Source organism: Epinephelus fuscoguttatus, linkage group LG12, assembly GCF_011397635.1.
Source record: "Epinephelus fuscoguttatus linkage group LG12, E.fuscoguttatus.final_Chr_v1".
NCBI classification, from domain to species: Eukaryota; Metazoa; Chordata; class Actinopteri; order Perciformes; family Serranidae; genus Epinephelus; species Epinephelus fuscoguttatus.
In genome coordinates, this window is record NC_064763.1 from 4,524,747 (window position 1) to 4,545,152 (window position 20,406).

Sequence of the window (20,406 nt, forward strand, 5' to 3'; positions counted from 1 at the left end):
TACCAAAGATAAATGCGTTCACAAAAAATGAACTGCAGTTTGCAAAACATGCGGGTAGAAAATAACAGATGGAGATGCAACAGCTTTCAAAAAACTACAAATTTTAAAAAGCATTAAGGATTTATGTAAATTCTATACATATTGTACTCTGTTGTTAAAATGGCATTACATTCGGTGAATAGCGCATTATGACTTGTTTAGGACTCGAAACCCAAAGTTTATGACTTGGGACTTAAGTGCAAAGACTTGAGACTTGTGACTTGCAAAACAATGACTTGGTCCCACCTCTGGTATAAGCTAACACATTTCAACAATGTTTTAAGACATTCAAATGACTTTTATCCAAATTACTGGCAGCTGATAGTTGGATTTTGATGGTATGGGAAAGGAAGTCACAAATTCCCTGACCCATTCTGTGACGATCTGTGAGAAAACCCCACCATAGAGCTGCTGGCAAAGTGGGTTGTGTAGGAGATAAAGTCAGAGGGGAACAGTGTGAAAGTTTCCTGTACTGAGATTGTGACTGCACAGCCTCACAGTCAGTGACAGTAAAGGCCAGAGGGGTTTTTCGCTGTCAGAATGCAATTTTAACAATATTAATATGAATCACCTCAATCTCTTAAGAGGCTACATCAGCTAGTTGTTTAACCTCTTCCACTCTGTGGCATAACAGACCTTTGTAGTACAGTAAAGATACTGGTATCATATGAAACAAGATGACATAAGGAATCCATCGTACTAACTATGTCATGCTAACTTGTCTGGAAAGGGGTTAAAAAAAGTTAGTCTAAAATATGGTGAGAGAAAAGCTAGCATGGCCATTTTCACAGGGGTCCCTTGACCTCTTGCCTCAAGATACCTGAATGAAAACAGTTTTTGTGGTTATGCCATGAGTCTTCCCCTCACAGATATGTCCACTTTATGCTAGTCCCATGCAGTTGGGGGCAAAAAACATACAGTTTTTAGCATGCAGTAAATATGTTATTTTCACCTTAAACAGTGTATTTGAATATTTCTGCATATTGGGGTCCCTAAATAGTCTTGGAATTTCAATTTTCAATTGTGTATGACTTGTGGAGTCATTGAACTCAGTTTTGTTCATGTGTGATGGCATTAGTTATCCATAGTAGCCATTTTATTGTAGTGAGACTGTTTCTGACCTATAGTGACCTCTAGTTTGTGGCTGTAAAGTTTCATTAGGCTGTGATTATTCTAGAGACTTCGGCATTCCAAGGATGGATGGTTTTCATACATAAATTGACAATAAGGGATTTTTGCTATCAAATCCCAGTGTAGATTTTTCTGTGGTGTTCTTCAATGTCTTGAGTTGTCAAAAATACTTCAATTTAGCACCAAATCTGTGCAACAAGTAGTATCAACCCAAAAATTTCTGCAACAACCTATGAGACATAACTGAGCATGGGAATGGCCATCATATACTTCCATATTAATAAAGTCTGCCAGGAATGAGTCGTAAAACCATTAGCATTTTAGAGCTTCCCGTTCCCTTATCTTCACATCAATGGATTTTTTGAATGGGTTTTTGGTTATGAGCCTCAAATAAGATCTGTGGTTAACACAAGCTTGAGGGATTTTCGTGCTTTGTTCTACTACATAAAATACATCAGTAAATGGTGTTGCTAAAAAGTGGCTTAATGAGACTAAAGAACGTCCTCATGCTGCAGCACGCCGAGCCGAACACAGCTTTACAGTCTTGTTATGGTGGTGACATTAGGTCATGCGACTTTAGTGTAGCTTGTTTATAGCTTTTAACCTCTGGCAACTGCATTCAGACTTTAATAATCATGGAAGTGGTGTTTATTTGTGAAGATTATTTTACTGAACAAAACATTAAGTATCATAAACGTTTGTTTGCGACAGAGTTTATTTTCTGCAATGATCCAAAATCCAATGGAAAAATCCCATCGGCTTTTTGACGAGGGAACCAGGGCAAAGTCAACTTCCGCATCAGCTTACAGAAAAACTCGATGACTCTATGTTCTAAGCCCCTATACACTCTAAGCCAGGGGTGTCAAACATGTGGCCTGCGGGCCAGTTTGATCATTCGATTTTTAAAAACTTTCGATGGTCCTTGGACACATCATGTCCGACAAAGGCTTCTGTCAGAAAAAAAAAAATAATCTGAGCTTCAAATAATGACATTTCATTAAAATCACTTAATTCTATCTCATTTAAAATTTGATTGAAAATAACCTATTCGCATGAACTAACCAGCATGCACAACAAGTGTGAAAAACTTTTTTTCAATTCCAGGATTTCGACTTTAAATATTAACTTTGACTTTCAAACATCAATGGGTAACTTTAAAAAATCTAGTAATTCTTTTATGGTGGAAGGAGGGTCATGCAGTTTCTGCCAGTCACTCAGAGGCTCAAGGAAAAATATGTGTAGCTTCAGGGAGGGTCAAAAAAAAAAAAAAAAAAAAAAATCACACCCCAGCCACCCCCTCCTGTGATACACAAAATAGTGTCAATCAGCAGCTGCAGACTTCTGTCTTAAAATAATATTGTAAGGCAGGAGATAACTTCACCTGCTTCCTCTAGCCTCCACTATAGTTTGGTGTGGTGATGCCAGTAAATACATCTTTAGACTAAAGGAAAGGGAGAAATTTGTAGGTGTTGTTATTTATAGCTGATTATGCAATGGTTTTCAGAGATCAAATTGGGCTGTGTGTGGCCCATGAACTAAACTGAGTTTGACATTCCTACTATAAACTTTCAAAGTTTTAACCGGTGCCTAACAAAAACACAGTTTTTATTACATGTGAGCTATAAATGGGCTCAATCTAAAATGAATCTTCAGGTTCCCAGCTTTCAGATTATGTATACCAGTTCTATGTGGCATATGCTGCTGATCTGCTACAGTATCTTCACCTAAAGACGCCCTGTCTCCCCCTAAAAAAGACAAAAATTGGTCTACTGCAGGGAGAGGTGGAGTACAAGAGATTAATTGGCAGGCAGAAAGGTAGTGGTCAGATCTACAAGTAACGTCAACCAGTTTTACAGAAAGAAACTTCAGTTAGCTGAGGTGTGTGAAGCTGGAATGAATGAGGTCATGCTGTAGCCAACTGGGCATTCAAGAAGATATCAAACAAATGTAAACCATGCACCATCTTTGTGATATCAACAGCAAAAACATTTAATTCTTCTTTAAGTCAGCAGGAAGAGATGTGAGTTACACTTCTGTCTTTATGAACATCATCTTTCCACGTCTCACCCAACACTGCAGGGAAATGACTAGAGAACATGAGGCTTTGAAAGAACAGTGAAGTTCAAAGCTCCGTCTACACCATGATTGACAGCCAGCTCCACCGACATCTTAAAACCATGGCGGTGAAGCAAATATATTGCTCTAAGGGTGATCAGTGCAGCCCCAAGTACACTCTTCATCTTTTGGGATATGTGATTCCATTAATGTGGTGAAGTGATTAAGGAGAAAAGCTTTATGGTCCTTACCTGAATTGTGCCAAAGTCTACATTTTCGTAGTGGAAGTGAGCACATTCTGCCAGTTTGGGGAAGTGGCCCTTGGTGAAGCTAAGTCTGAAAAGATAACACACACACATACACAGTTTGGTTACCACTTCATCCTCTGCTCATGATAACACCTTAGAATGTGCATGACTATGAGGAGAGTGCAGTGCAAACAGAGAGAGTGAAAGGAGGAGGAAGACACAGAAATAGACTCAAGGAATGGAAGGAACTCAAGCAGGAAACAGAGGCGATAAAGAGCCAGTTAAAAAGCAACAAATAGAAAAGAACAGAGGGAAGCAGAGATGAGAGAGGTGGAGGAGATAGGCAGAGGCAGGTGTGTGCATGTATGTCTACTCACTTCTTGACATTCTTGACCTTCATGCTGGCCGTGCTGCTGCTGCATGAGCGCATGAGGGGTTCCGTCCTCAGCTCAGGGATCTCTGCACTCCTTGCCTTCAGTGCGCGCACACACACACACACACACAGACACACACACACACAAACATCAGAGATCCAGCTCCTGCATACAAATCAATCTCTGCCACTGTTATATTGCTGGACAATTACCTGTTTAGATTTTGCTTAACAGACACATTAAAATAGCCAACAGACATTTAACTTCTAATAGATTCAAGCCTGTTGGTTATAAACGTACAACCAAGCTGTTATAAGCTAATTGATAGCACTAGAGGGCAAAATCAAAAGTTTCACACAGCAACAAATGAGGCAGCAGTTTAGGAGGTCATAATTTTGTACCTTTAAATGGAGGCATTGTTGTGGACGGCAGTGGTCTGTGAGGCCATAAATACATCGTGATGTGGACAGAGAATTCTTTACACTATATTATTGATTTGTCCCGTTCCTCTATTTTTTAAAATGTCTTCATCATCTTCTACTGTCATATCTCTATTGAGCTACACTGCACTGCCTTTACGATCTCCAGCAGTACAGCTCAATTTAAGGTCAGTATCTGTAAGCTTTCGAAAAAACATGCAAAAATATCGACAAAATGAACAAGCACTGACAGAAGGCTCCATCCTTCTCCGTATCTAACATTGAGCACAAATGAGCCCTAAGAGGAAAAGTCTTTCTTGGTCTATGTGCTGTTCAGTAAACAGGATGGTAACATGAATACATGAGAGGGTGAAGTGGTACAGTTTAACTAATTTAAATCAACTCCAACCTTATTTAGAACTAGGCTTTAAACAGGTAGGCCAGTATGTGAATAAGTGAGTCTATAACAAAGCTGTATAAAATGTAATCAATGACAATCAACTTTGTTTACAAATGTAAATGATGAGGCTGAGTGGAGCACCAGGTTGCTCTGGTTGAGTGGTAAATTGTTAAAGATATTTGACTTTTAATTGATGATGACAGTGTTCTGTAGCAAAAGCTCTGGTGCATCCCACTGTTATGTGACTGTTCTCATTTCTCAGAGCCCTTTAAAATTTCTGATGACTCATCTGGACCTCGGGCAGTTTACATAAACTCAATATACTTGTTTGCTCATCAGAAGCTGGTCGTTTGGGTCAAGCATGCCTTCCTTGTCGATTATTTTGTAACATGAATTCTGTATTTCTATGGTTTACCTCACAACCATTATACTGGAAGACAAAAGAATTGCCAGCATGATAACTTTACAGAGTTGCAAGACCCTCTCTCATTATCTTATAACCCTCTGTGCAGGGTTGCTCTGTACATCTGATAAGCCTTTAAACTCATGGATCTCCACCTGGGCTTTTCTGGATCATATTTCATATTAACACCAAACGCATTTTCCAACAATGCAGGCCATGGGTTTTTTTTTTACACAGGTCTGAACCTCCACTAACAAGGTCGGTGAGGGGGTGTGGTACAACTCCATAGAGGACTTGTGGCCAATCAGATCTGATAGACTGATTTAAATCTAGCTCATATTTATACCCCACCTACTAGGTTGTAACAATACAAGTATTTGTATTGAACCACTGAGTACAAGGCTTTCAGTTAGAAAATAAACTGAACGATATGTTAAATGTCCTGTTGGATTTGGAAAATAAAGTATACAGCTTAAACTGTGTTTAATATAATGTTCTCAGTGCCACTGCTCTCAACAAGGCAGCACACATGACGGAACAGGTAACCTTGCTGTCTGCCCCTACCACCCCACAAGCCAGAATATTCGACTCCAGTGAGACACACTGGGAGACAGCTACACTAAGCTAGCTTGTCACAAGATGATTAGTAACGCCATTACCAGACCAGAAATTGAAAATCCTCAAATAACGTACAGGTCTGGTGTTTGGAGCACAGATTGTGTAAATAATGGACCTAAGTACCGTGACTTCATCCACTGGTTTGTGGACTCCCCTTTTGAAGCCTCAAGTTCAGCATTACTACTATCACCCTCTTGGTTTTTCGGAGCCAAAAGTGACCATATTTGGTTGACAGGGTGGAGCCAGGATCCTGCACTGGGTTGGGTACCCGAGGGGTAACCTGCAAAATCTGTGTAACGGGTAAAAATATGTATACATATAAATTACAGGTAAAATTGGAAAACGCGCAGGCGGGCAGGAGGTAATAACAATGTATTTTTTTATTTTTCAGAATAAAACAAATGAAAAAGATGTGCAGTATATGTGTAATGTCTTGACATCTAAATCATTATGATTAGGCCGCAATTCCTTTTATTTTGAAAGTCAGTGACACAAGTTGAACCTATGACCCGTTAGTCTCGCCACCAGACAATCAGAGATCTCCGCCTTCTGATAGTCTGAGAACACCTTTCTAAAGTGTGTTTAACACACCGGCGAAAACGGCCTGCAACAAAGCAACGCCTCCTACATTTTTTAAAAGGACACTCCCTCCCAGAAATGTGTGCTCCACCTTTTCTCGTCCACAAGGAAACAAACACACAGAGAGCTTGAAAATGGATGCCGAGAGATTTAACTCCGTTTTATCAAACGTGTGCTCAGTCCACAAGATTGTGGAAATGAAGGACTTATAGCGACTTGAGCCATTTTGTACCACTACACGTGTTTCTAGTCGGACTATGTTTACGAGCACAAGAGTTCAGCGAGCCACCAAGGGACCGCCCTGCGGATTTACTATTGGTTCTGCAACGTAGGGAGTTTTTTTAAACTCTGAAACTGTATCTGCCCATCTAAACACAAAATCAGGGAGAAAGACATCAGTCTTTAGTTAAGCAAAGCGTCTAAAGACTGACTTGTGAGTCTAATGACCTGTTGTCACATTCGTCACTGACGTGTAGGACTCCAGCCATGAAACTTTGGTGTTGGCACACCAAAGTTTCCGGTGGTGTTGGCAGCCTCATCCAAGGAGGATGGAGGACTCTGACTGGAGATGAGAAGGAGCAAGGGGTGGATCTAACTCACAGAGTGCAGCAACCGGTAGTGACAGCTCACAGACAGCCTGTCAATAGAGTAGCCCCACTACTATGTGTAACTTTGAGCCTTAATAAAGTGTAAACAGGTGAGTTATAAAAAACTTCTCCTCCTGTACAGTTGTCATGGAGGGGGAAATTACCTTTAGTGCCCAAAACCAGTTTTTGTACCAGGCTGTAAACATGTTTATTTCCGCTGTAAAACTGGGCATTTTAACATGGGGATTGACTATGCCTCAAGTGGCCATTCAATGAACTGCAGTTTTTGGCAATTCTGCCTTGACTTCATTTCTCAGCCTTGGTTTGGAAACACTTTGGTGGTGCTGTGAATTATGAGGGAGACAGTGAGAGAGAGCAGTGTATAGAAAAAAAAGGCTATGTCACGTCTACTACACTACAGCAGGTTACATCGGTGGGAATACTTTAAATAGGTCAACTAATTTACGTTGACTTCACCCTAGTGTGTCAACAGGTGGCACTAGACAAAAACAAGGTGCAACACAAACGCTACATGCTAACATTATCCCTGCAGTATTTAGGCAGCCATTCCTGACTGATTCAGACAGAGCAAAAGAAATCACACCGGCGATAGAAACATTTACAGATGAAGATATGAGACCTGCCTCTGTAGATGAAAACTCAGGCTTTACAAGCATGCTTAATGTATTAGAGCGGTGTATATTACAATATTACAAAATACAAAATAAGACATTTGAGGACCACTGGTGAACTATGATGGACATTTTTCGCTAATCGCTTTCGACACAAGTAGTAAGTTACTTTGAACTGATCAATTAATCAAAAAAATTATCAGCAAATGAATCTATGAATAATAACTATATATGTTTTCTAAATCTAAATGTTTGGTTCACGGGGCCATGCATGGTCAAAGGGCAGCACAGAACACAATTAAACAGCGTTCATTTTTTTGTGTGATTAATTAATCAAAATTAACGTGTTATTTTGACATCCCTAATTTCATAATTAGGTAGTATTCCTGTCACTAGCTATTACAGCTAATGTTACTGCGACCTGCATGCTAACAAAGTGGCTAACTGTCACATTATTTTAGGCGACTGAAAACGGATCAACACCCCTCTGAAGCTTTGATTAATTGCAGGTATTTCTCACTGACTCTTCGATGCCCAGAAGATAGCCCTAATAATAATCATAAGTAACAGTTCCAATATGGAGAGCTTTACAACTATATGAAATATTCAAATTGTGCTTTTTTTTAAATGCTTTTTACCAGTAAAGCTGTGAGTCTATGTGTGTATATGTAACCAAAAACCACAGGCACATTCCCAATACTTTTCATGACTGTGTGACTCAGATGTTTTAAATTAATATGACAGCTTTGAACTTGTTCAAGCCTATTCCTGGTCTCTGATCCGAATGCTCTATGTCATGGCAATCTATAATTACTGCAAAAGATTTTACCGTTCGTTTTATCGTGATGTTGCAGGGATTTGGGAGTGTTTTGTTCCTTTATGCCTCGCTCTGCAGTCGACACAGAATATGATCTATCCTACACAGCGCAACAGGGCGTTGGTGTGACAGCTTACACTAAGTTGCTTAGCACTGCTCATCACCTCCTCGAACCACCAGAGACATACATAATGCATGCCACTCCAGTACAGAGTCCCTCTCATATCAAATATTGAACAAAGAATAGCAGACATGCAGTATTAAAAGCCCCGCCTCTGTGATCAATATTCATTAGCCTGGTGAGATTGTTGTTTCTCTTTCTCTCTGTTGCCCGATCGAAGTGAGCACTTGCGTTAGGGCTCCAACCACGCGCCGACCACGGGTGGCTCGGCACGTTACCATGGAGACGGCCTCATTTTCACCGTGCTGTTGATGCAAGAAGCAAGACCCAAAAGATGGGAGGGAAGGAAATAATGGATGACGTTGGCTGGTGAACGGAAACCAGCATGGAGAGACGGGCTGAAATAAATATATGACACAAGAGTACACAGACAGGTTAATGACTGTCTATGCAAAGAGTTTGGAGTGGGTTATCTGTATGACGCCAGCAGTCATCTGCATTAATTAGGAATGTGTGATAGTGTTTCAGGAACACAGGAGACACGGTTTCGATTGGAGACAAAAACATGAGTCAATCCACTCGATTGAAATCAGACTGATAAGAACGTGACAGGCAGCGAACAGGCTGATTAGGGCCGTGTGTTGTTACCACTGGAATGACCCTCAGAGAGCTCAATTTGACCTGGGATGAAATCAGGACATTGATGAATACCGCATATATTCAAAACAAAACCATCTCACATGTACAAATATGTATGTTGATGCAAAACAGAGAACCTCACACTGAATGTGTGTGTGCGAGTGCATGTCTCACCATGGCACTGATGGTCTCCTCCCAGTCAGGTCGCTCTCTAGGATGGATGTTTGCCAGTTCAGGCACAATGTCGTCGTCCTCCAGGTGACGTCCAGGCCTTAGGCCCCTGCAGCCAACACACACAGGCACACCCACATACTTAAAACCATATTAAATTTCAATTGGATGACACTTAGCTTTAGGGCTGTAACTATAAATTCATTAGTGATTCATTTGGTGATTATTTTGTTTATCTCTAGGGGCACCCACTTGCTCACCTGGTAGACCAGGCTCCCCATGCAGCCCCCCAAATCAATGTGAAAAAAAGAAAAAAAGTGAGCATTACAAATTTCCAGACGCATCTTGAAATTACTTATCTTGGTCAGCCTAGGGCTGTACTAAAGCTTCATTCATTGCGATTACATCCAAATTCTAAATCAACATTTGCATGCTTTTTTTGTGTTTGTCTTTTCACTGTGATAGAAAAAGGGCTGGCCCCTGAAAGTCTGAGATTTGAATCATTGGCGAGACCTCCCAGTCATCGGCGTTTGTTTCAAGTCCCAAGGTTTTGCTGCAGAGTGACCACTCTTAATTTCAATGCTGCTCTTTGGCACAGGCTGCTGCGGACAGACGGCCACCCGCAGGAAAAGAAACTTTTCACTGTAAGACTGAAATAACGTTATCATCTCCCTCCTGCATGGAATTGGTGAATTTATAGCTCACAACAACTTCACACGATACAGTCTGTGGTTTTTGTTTGTTATCTAATGTTGGCAGAAAATGTTGTTAGCTTGTTTGCAATATTATGTGAATGTCATTGTCACACTGAATGTCAGGAACAGGTTAGACAAAGCGCCGAAGGACCACCTCCAGAGTGCTAGCACGAGCTAATTAGCAGCAGCGGTGTAAATCCAACACCAAGCTTTTAAATGGCTCAAGTCTATTGTTAAACTTATCAATGACGGCTAGCCATGTGATACTACAGTTAGTGATTATTTGTATCTTCACCTGGCAACCCAGTCTGAAGCATGTCTCTCTCTCTCTGGCTGCGTGTGTGAGACTGAATTGCTTGTTTGTCTGAGTTGAGTGATGTAAACCAATAGCGCATCGCTATTCTACTTGGTAGTTGTAGGCTTGTTTATTGTGGGACGGTGAGCCGGTGCCTGGGTGTGTTTATAAAAATGCAGCGTGACGATATTAACATTTCATATACTAGATGTGGACCTACCGATGTGCGTTCAACCCATTCATATGAGTCAGCTGTCATGATTTGTCTCTGTCAGTAGACTCCACTCTGCAGTGTAGTTTATACACTTTAGTGATACACCAGAGAATTTCACAGTAACGCTGTATTGGCATGTCATCGGCATTGGCCAATATCTCCATCTGCTGGTGAGCCATCAAGATAAGAGTGTGCATACATAATATGATGTTAATTCCACTACAGAGTAAACTTGATGATCACTAAAATAAGGCGGAGAAAAAAGTGGATAAATCGATATCGGTTATCAGCCAAGTAAGTTGTTGCATATTGGCATATGGGCGATCCCCAAAAAATCCAATATTGTGCATCCCTACTATTTATGGAATTAGATTCCATTCGTGGCTGCATAGGATTGTTTTGAAGCCAAACATTTCCAATAACTCTGGAGCGCTGTGAAGTCCAAAAGTCACAATTTATTGAAAAAAGATGGATGCAATCATTTCTGAAATTAAAATGTTTTATCTAATGAAATATTCTGCTTTAGTTCATATTTGTTGCCATTTAGCCTTTAAAAACATTTTCACTGCAGTCAAAAAACTGCTTGCACACAAATGGAGACAAACAGCTGTATTAACATGGCGGTCTGGCAGCACTATAAATTACATTTATTCATTAAATGTTGATTAAACTAAAAAAGACAAACACATTTAATCCAATAAATCACTTTATTCAAATTTAGGATTTTCTTTGAGGGTTTTTTTTCTGTAGGGTAATTACATCATAAAATATGACGACAGATATTCAAAGCTTCATTGGGAAACCTCAACAGGTACTTTGAATGTAAAAACAAAAACATTCAGTACAACCTTAGTCCAACTGACAGTCCAAAACTCAAAGAGATATCATGATTCAAACAACTAATCGATTATCAAAATAGTTTATGATTGATTTTCTTTTGACATCAATTAATTGTTTACGGTCAGCAGACACCAATAAAGCAAAGCAAACAAGACAGGGCCTTTGAAGATTTGATGAAGATATTTGAATTGGTACTGCCTTCATAGAACAACTTGAAGTTGATGAGATGTCTCTCGACATAAACTTCTCATCAACTTCAAAGACTGCCACTGTTTCCAGAGAGGCTGAGAGAAGCAGAGAACAGGGAGAGATATGAAAAAGATTTTCACAGCAGCATTTCACAAATTGACTTGTGGCGCACCCACGCACGCACGCCCATGTGCACGCACGCACGCACACACGCACGCACGCACACACACACAGTATCTCAAGGATGATTCTGAACCATCATCCTCAATGCAGCACTGATGTTACATCTACATGAGTCTAATAAACTTGAGTAGACAACAGAGGGAGTTAAAAGAAAGCAGGAGATCTCTGTTTTTGTGGAAGATAGAACTGTCCGTAACAGCTGCAAGATGATGATGCCATCTAATAGATGCTGAAACAATGTCTCTGCATTGAAATAATTGGACTTAAGGGCCAGGGACTCTGAGTAAAGATGCAGGGAAGTAAGTCTTAGTTATAAGCAAGTCTTCGAAACTCCCTCTAACACTATTGCTCACTGATCTGACTTCACCATTCAGTCACATTATGACACTTCTCTCAGCTCAGCAATGTTGACTAATACTACATACCCAGACAATTTCAAATCAGGACTTAGAGGTACAAAAAGATTTCTCCAACTTTTTCTTTTGTTGCAAGTTATATTCCAACAGTTTCATTTCAGAGAGTGAACAGAGTGTTTGTAAAGGAGTTCTCCAACAGTAAAAACAACTGGCACTTTTAAGTTTAAGTAGGTTTGGGCAATGAGACTAGAACCCCCCTTAGACTTTGGATATTGTAATATAATATATGTATAAGTGCTGTGTTTTTCTGTTTTTTTAAAGGCTGCATTACAGTAAAGTGGTGTAACTTACCAGACTGTTCTACACGTTCTGAAAAGCCAAGTTCAGACCAAAGATTTGCAATGACACGAGTTGAAACAGGAAACTACTTGCAATGCATCGTTCTGCAATGTTTTAAAAATCTGCCGGTTCACACCAATGCAACTAGATGAGACAGTGTATCATCTCTATGCAACAACTCTCTGTGTTTCTGTTCTGATTTCCAGCTTTTCAGACTTATATTGTGGCTGAATATGATTTGCATCATCTTAAAATATGAATGAGGATAGTGTTAGTGAAATACTGGCTACAGTTGCATTTTTAGTAGTGATGAAACAGAGAAAAACAAAGGAAACGAGCATCAGATGGACTGTATTCATAATAAATATGCCACAATAATATAAATAACCAGCGCAAATTAATCAGTCAATGAGAATGTGTCTGTGTGTGTGTGTGTGTGTGTGTGTGGTGGAGGGGGGGGGGGGCATAAGCACATACAGCAAGCAGCAGCAGAGACCCACCATCCAACACTGGTGCACCATGAGGACCGAAAAACAGAGGGTTCGGTGGGGTCGGACCGTTGGAGCACCTGCTGCAGCAAGCAAACATGCTGTCTGCGGTTATTTGACTTGACCAGCGGACTTCACTACAGGGCAACTGGCTGTAGAAACAGGTGACGTGCTTTACATTCTAAAACCAGCCACTGTAGTGTTTCCTCTAGGATTTTTTTCAGCAGCGGGGGGAGGGGGTGAGAGACATCCACGACGAAATTAAACGCTTGGCTGAATACCGAGTACCAAATACCGAATGCCGTTTTTTAGTTTTTCATTCGTTTTTGCAGACACACACATACTCATTTACATTACCAAGCGGGGACTCCTTCCGCCTCTCTGCTCCAACACTGACTGACAGCTGACTCCACTCATTCACAGTCACCACTGCCCCAGGGCCGCTACAATATGCTATTTACAGAGATAGCACTGTCGATCTGAACCGGTCAGTGGCGAAAAAAAGCACTTTTATACGGGACGCATTTGCCCCCATTACCATTTTAGCTCATTTCGCAGCTCAATACTGAACCAATTTTAGAACGAGTGGTACCCATGAATCATACGCACACATACACATGGGGAAATAGAGCCCAAGATGAAAAATACTGAAGATGTCCTTTAACCCAAACAATCCACTGACTTGATCAAGAAGGCAGAAAATACACAAAAAACACCATAATTGTTATAATCAGAAATTACAAAACACTGAACACTAAACCACTAGCCTTTTCCCAAATGAATCAACAATTAAAGAATGACAGTAAACACGATTACACACTCAAAGCACACTAAAAGGTAAAACGTAACACACTGCTCAAATACCTTGCCACCATTCTGAAATTATTGTATTCCTGCCCACTGCACCAAATCCTGAACAACATACTGAACACACATGCACACACACTGTGTATGTACAGCCTGATTCCCAATGGATCTCATTAAAACCAGTGAGGCTGAAAAAGATCACTGAAATTCTTTAGAAATGGTGCAGACATTCACAGCTTTGGGACCCAAAAGGTCATTAACATAACCTTGATTAGAAATGACTCAAGAAGAGGTCAGTGGGATAAAATAAGTAAGAAAGTGCTACAAGTACTGGGAGGTATACATTCATTAATATGCAAAACACTTAAGAAAATATTATGTTCACTCTTTAAGTCAGTGGCTCCCAACTGGTGCTGAACCCAGTGGCTGGACCAGTTGGGAACCCCTGCTTTAAGTAAAAATCCAATCAAAATCTGAGTATCAAACATTTACTCCCTCTAGTGCTGATGGTGACCTTAAAAAGGCTGTGCTTCGCTCATTTACTTATCTTTGGACTCATGGTGCTAACAATGGAGTCAAATAATCACCCAGATTCAGTTAATGAGCAAACTATCAACTAGAGTTGTGTTGATTTCTGGTTTTGCTGGTCCGATGAGCTTAAACCAGTTTGATTTTATGTAAATTGACTGAACCAGCATTTGTCATTATAACACATTCTGACAAATTAAAAAGTAGTCCACATCAGCAAACTGTGCTGATGGCATCAATGTGCTGCATCCAACTCATATTGCATAAGTAATAAGGCATATGACAACGTGATTAATATATCATGGTTATAAACAGACTAACTGAGTCACATACAGTTTACTGACAGTGTCTGCAATGTGAAGGAGATCAAGTTTCAATAAAGGTGGGAGGGGCAAGAGCAACTCATGCCTTGGGGGGGGGGGGGGATGAAACAAAGTGCACAGGAAACAGGCTTAGAAAATAAAAGTCCTAATATTTGTATAACACTAGTGGATGGAAACAGCCATTAATTCACATTTTCTTGGCTACTGTAACATTCAGGTTGAGTGAGTGTGTTGAGAAAGGTGTGAGAGCAACACGGTGTTGAAAAAGGAGAGACACTGGACCTGACTCACTCATATGTGCATAGAAATGTTCTTACTTTGTGCACAAAATAAGTATGCACACAAAATTACTGCAAGATTCTTGACACATGAACACCAGCCAATTTTGTTGCTGCCATGCCTTTGCTAGTGAATCTAAATCATTCTAAACTGACAGGGGCATGCCCGCTATCTATAACCAGCGTATTGCCAGGCCGCCATTTCTCGATATAAGGAAAAATGTCCAAGCTCAGTCTGTTATTTCCCTCTGAAATGTCCCTGTAGCCAGGAAACAGATGGTGGACAGGACTTGAACCCTAAGAAAGAACTCAATGAGAGTGATGTGTCTGATGTAGGGATGTATGATATTGGATTATTTGCCAATATCCAAAATGCCGATATATAACAACTAATTTGGCCTATAACGGATACCGAAATCAATTGATCCGATTTTTTCCCTACCTAATTTGAGTGATCATCAAGTATCTTTTGTAGTGTAATTGAAATCATAATGCATGCATGCTCTTATCGTGATGGCCCACCAGCAGATGAGCACATGACATAGAATGCTTTTCAATGTATGTAATAAGATATATATAATATAAATAATATTGACCCATAACGATGACGTGCCAATATTATTGTGCATCCCTAGTCTGATGACTTAGATACCATCTGGGGAATTGATTTGATCTCTTTAAACATGTCAGTCTCTGAAGATGCGCTCTCTCCTGAACTCTTGGGGGTAGGGATGTGCCATATCATCTCGTTCATGAAAATACCAGTAGAATTTTTAATATCATATGAAGAATTAATATCGTGATACTTGCAATATTTAGACTTGTTGATAGTGATGTCATACTGTTACCCATGGCAACAACAAGCATGGCTGAAAGCGAAATGATTTCAGACTCTGCGGTGGTTCCAAAAAGAGGAGCAGCTTCAGTAGTGCGGAATCAACTGTGGCGTCCTGAATGTTTTATGAACAGCCCCAGACTTTTCACTCTCTTTTGGCAACTTGAGGGCACTATGTGTAACAATTTCAGCTGTTCTTTGAGACGAACAAATTTTGCAGTCAAAAGTGTGTCCTAGCACATGTGTATTTACCTCCATCAGCATATCTAAGTATGTCCATAAGCTCCAAAATTCTCATTTACATATAGATTGCAACCGGTGTCTCATCATGTACGTGCGCCATCTTGAAAACACAGGTACGTACAGGGACATACTTGAGAAATACAGAATCGCCTTTCGCGTTTTCACTTGTCGGTTTCTGGTTTCCGCCTGCAGGTAGAGTGATGAAAAGCAGCAGCAAGCAGGCTAGTCACAACTGCCAGTGCATTTGAAAAAAGGCAAAAAGGAATCGTGATCGGCGATTTCAAAAAACAAGGGTCAACATCGGGGTAGCCTTTCCCAGGTGGAGAGAGCTGCTGAAGGAGAATCACTGCTAACAGTTAGCTGTTAGTGGCGCTGTTAGTGCTGTTAGCGGCGCTGGTCGCTAACAGCTGTTAGCGACGCAGTGTTGCGAGGAAAGGAATGAGGTGTGAGAGGTTGAGCCAACTGTCAATTGTCAGAAGACAAGACGTGATTGGTTTGTTTCGATTTACACCCACCCCAACAGTACTACGTTGTAAACACAGCCAGCATGTTGAGGAGGGGGTTTGTCAACTCGTGTCGCACGTGTCTGTGTAGGAGCCTCAATGAATACTCCATGAAGTATCGGATGACATAGTTTCATTAATGTTACCATAGCTTTTTGGTACACAGCAGCTACCAATACACATTTGAAACAGTACCCCATTTTTTTTGTATTTGGGAGCTGCTTAAATGTGTAATTTGTGGTAGATTATATATTGTTGAACTATTAATATGTATCTCATTCTGAGTTACTGTTGTTTACAAGCTAAAGAAAGTTTTTAATGAAGATTTGAAAGCAAACTGTGAGGTTGACATGTAAAAATATATCTTTTTTTTTTTGCAATTTTATATTCTTGAATTAAGAATATATATATATATATATAAATATATATATATATATATATATATATATATTTTTTTTTTTTTTTTTTTTTTTTTTTACTAATGGGTCATAACATTAAGAATATAGTTTTTGCAAAAATACCCTGAGATATTGTGATATCATTTTAGGGTTATCTCGCCCATGTCTACTTGGAGGTAAATTACAATATTCTTTATTAATCTCTTGACTAACAATAAACATTGCCTATGTATGTGGAATTTCAAGGCATCAGAAATTTAAATATTATGGTTTATAAGATGTTTTAAAGAATATATTTTTTCTCAACTCCACCCAAAATAACCTCAGACTCAAAGTTTCTCTTCCTCTCTCTTTGTTTGCTCCATGTTCGCAGATCAACAGGATGCACCTATCCATAGTAATGATCACCTCCTTACATGGTGGTTACTGGCTCTTCATGGGCAAGGATGTATGCGAATTGCTGACTAGTGGGAGCACGCTGTCAGTTTACGACTGATTGGCATTCGTGAACATGCACACATGCCAACAATCAAATCTGAGTTTCCCACAGCTTTCATGAATCTGGTCTAAGTTTTTAGTACCAATGCTTTTTATGTACAAATCTATTCACAGATTTACTAACATTTCATAAATAAGCCCAACTGTTTGTAATTGACGCCCACTGTCAGCAAGTGTTCAAGGGTCTCGGTGCACACAGAGCAGAAACATTTAGAGAGGGCCAATGAGTAAAACTGAATGAGACAGGTTATTAGTGTGAGCTAATTTGGATAATAGCAAAAAGAATAAGATATTTACACAAAACTGATTTTTTGTTTTTTGCTCACACTACATGATTGCCTGATCATTTCTGTATAAAATATAATTGTTGTGCTTGCAAAATATTATTTTACATGTTCTAAATGTCCCACCATGTGTGAAACAGAATTGAGGCACAAATATAATTCCATATTGTCAGTTCTTTTTCCCATAGCGTAAGCAAACCATCGTCTTCAGCCATGTTGAATCACTGTCTTGTGGTAAATGATAAGAAATAACTTGAGAAGTCATTGACTGACATCCCACAGCCACAATGACCCTAATGACATGCTTTAAGCACCACTTACCAGGGAAGGCTTGAGAACTACTGAGACAGTGTGAAGCACTTTCAGATGCCAGAGATAAAGGCCAAACTTCAACAGTGCATTTCACCTTCTTGAAGTGTGGTGCACTCCCAGCATTCCCAGCATTCCTTCAGAGGAGGCATGTCAGGAGAAAGGAACTGTTTCCTCCAGCACCTGCTCCAAACACTCTTAATAACGCAGCAGCCGGAAAACCTCGCTTTAACCTTGTGTCACACAGCACTCCCGCCTGCTTTCCACCTACCCTCCCTCCTTCAAGAAACCCAGATAAGAGAAACTGACGGAGAAGCAAGGAGACAGACTTCTGTCAGACTTCCTAAGCTCCACGTCTGCTGAGTCAAAAGTTCCTCTCAACAACTCTGTAAGAAACAACCGAGGGAACCACCCATTTAAAACAAATGTTTCAATCTCAACTCTTTTCCAAACATTTCCATCAACCTCTCAACTTCGTTGTGAACAAGCAACAGCAGCTCTGTTTTTCTCTGAAAATGAAAGCCATGAAACACTCTCTGCATTTATCCCCAGCCACCTCTTTCTTGTGTCTCTGTTATTAGGCTGCCATACCACTGAATGCCTGACTCAACATAAGCTCAACCTCACACAGAAATCATGTGGCTTTTATGCACTAATATTTCATCACTACTGCTGCAGCTAGATGCAAACAGGATTTTCCCCTTATAGAACAACAGGTTTGAGATATAAACTAGCTGCCATACCACTGTCACAGGACCTCTGTCTGCAAGATGCTTTGGAGCAGAGTCACCGGCACCAATATGGTCACTGTCAAAGGAGAATGCTACACCACAGCATTTTTACCTTTTGGCAGAACCAGACTAGCTACTTTTTATGCTAAACTAAGTTAAACTAAGGTAATCTGCTGCTGATTGTAGCTTTATATGTCATGTACAGATATTGGGGTGGTATTGATCCTCTTGTCTAGATCTCAGTAAGAAGGCGAATAAGTGTATTTCCAAAAATGTCAAACTATTCCTGACATTTTCATGAGGTATGTCATACAAAGTTTTCCTGAATGTGTCTTTCTTCCCTGCTCCTTCCAACCCATTTGTTTCCTTTGTTCTCTTGAATGGTTGATGTCCCTTGGATAACATATATACATACTTATACATATACATAGAGATATATATACTGATCAGCCACAACATTTTAAACACTAACAGGTGAACTTTAATAACAATGATCATCTTGTTACAATGCAATGTTCTGCTGGGAAAACTTGGGCCTTGACAATCTTGTGGTTTCTGCTTGACATGCAACATCAACCCAAACAGCGTTGCAGACCAATCATCTGCAGCAGGATCCTAATCAGATGCCTGAACCACCTTAACTGACTTTTTTCAACACAAAGGAGCAGTGGCTACGCTCTGACCTCCCTCCATTCGTCCAAGCTCCTTACACTATCTCTGAGGGGGAGCCCAACCAAACCAAAACACATTTCGGCCACTTCTTTCTGCAGTCTCATTCTTTTCACACTTGACTGCAAATCGCCCACCTTGACCTTTGAGATCCTGTCCATGAAGATCACAAACACAATCAGTGACAAGGGCCAACCTTGGGAAAACCCAACACCCACTGAAAATGTGTTTGACTTCCTGCCGAGATTACAAACACAACTCTCAGTATATATATACAAGGACCGGGTGGGTTGTAGGGGTTGGAATTACCAGAGGCAATTCCCCAGGGTGCCCCAGGGTCATAACAAACCACAATGCAATATTATCATGATACTGAGGTCACGATACCATACTATTGTGATATTGCGATATGCTGAGTACTGCTACAAAATATATTACGATACATTGCGATTTATTACCATTTTCCAACCGCAAATGATTTTATTTAAAACTGATGTTGACAGTCTGTTCATCTGACTTTAGTCATTTTTATTGCACCAAAATGTGATGCAAAGCAAACAGACTGACCAACACCGTCATAAAACCTGTCAGAAATGCTGCATACACCTGATGAACTGAAATGTTTGCAGATTTTACACGCTCTGCGAGGCCAGATTAAGTGTGTGAGTGAAACATTTCATATGCAGGTATCCCGCTAACTGAATGGCAACACCATGTTAGAAGCGTTGTCTGTCAAAATCATAATCTCCCATTCTTGTGCTGTATTTTGCAGGAGGTCTGCAACGTTTGCTCCAGTGTGACTTTCATGTACTGCTCTAGTTTGGAAAACGAGAGACAGCAGTCACCAGTTCTCTGTGAGATAATGTGACGTTATAGTCGCACTTGAATCCACTGACCTTGAAGTCCAAGCTTCACAAGTTAATGCCACCTTCCTGCTGTACTCAAAGATTCCTCAACTTTATGCTTCACTTCTCTGTAGAGCTTGGGTATGGCTGGGTTGGTGAAAGAAACGTTGGGATGGAGTTACATACCTGGGTTCTAGTGTTTATAGCATGTAAGCCTTTGTTTTTAACAATGCTGTATGAACACAGATCTTTGCACATCAGTGCTTGGCCTTCAGCGGCTAACACTATCTCTGGATGGTGGAGTGTGAGGTGAGCCAGTGGCA

General features: G+C 40.3%; 1 protein-coding gene across 4 annotated transcripts in view; it reads right to left on the reverse strand.

Moving 5' to 3' along the window:
- Positions 1-20,406, reverse strand: part of arhgap32b (Rho GTPase activating protein 32b) — a 198,347-nt gene that overhangs the window by 93,628 nt on the left and 84,313 nt on the right. For all 4 annotated transcript variants that reach the window (XM_049591465.1, XM_049591464.1, XM_049591463.1 and 1 more), the window contains 3 exons: positions 9,237-9,342; positions 3,851-3,945; positions 3,477-3,561 (listed from right to left, as the gene is read on the reverse strand). In XM_049591465.1, coding sequence (XP_049447422.1) covers positions 3,477-3,561; positions 3,851-3,945; positions 9,237-9,342 — 286 coding nt within the window. The remainder of the gene's footprint in view (positions 1-3,476; positions 3,562-3,850; positions 3,946-9,236; positions 9,343-20,406) is intronic.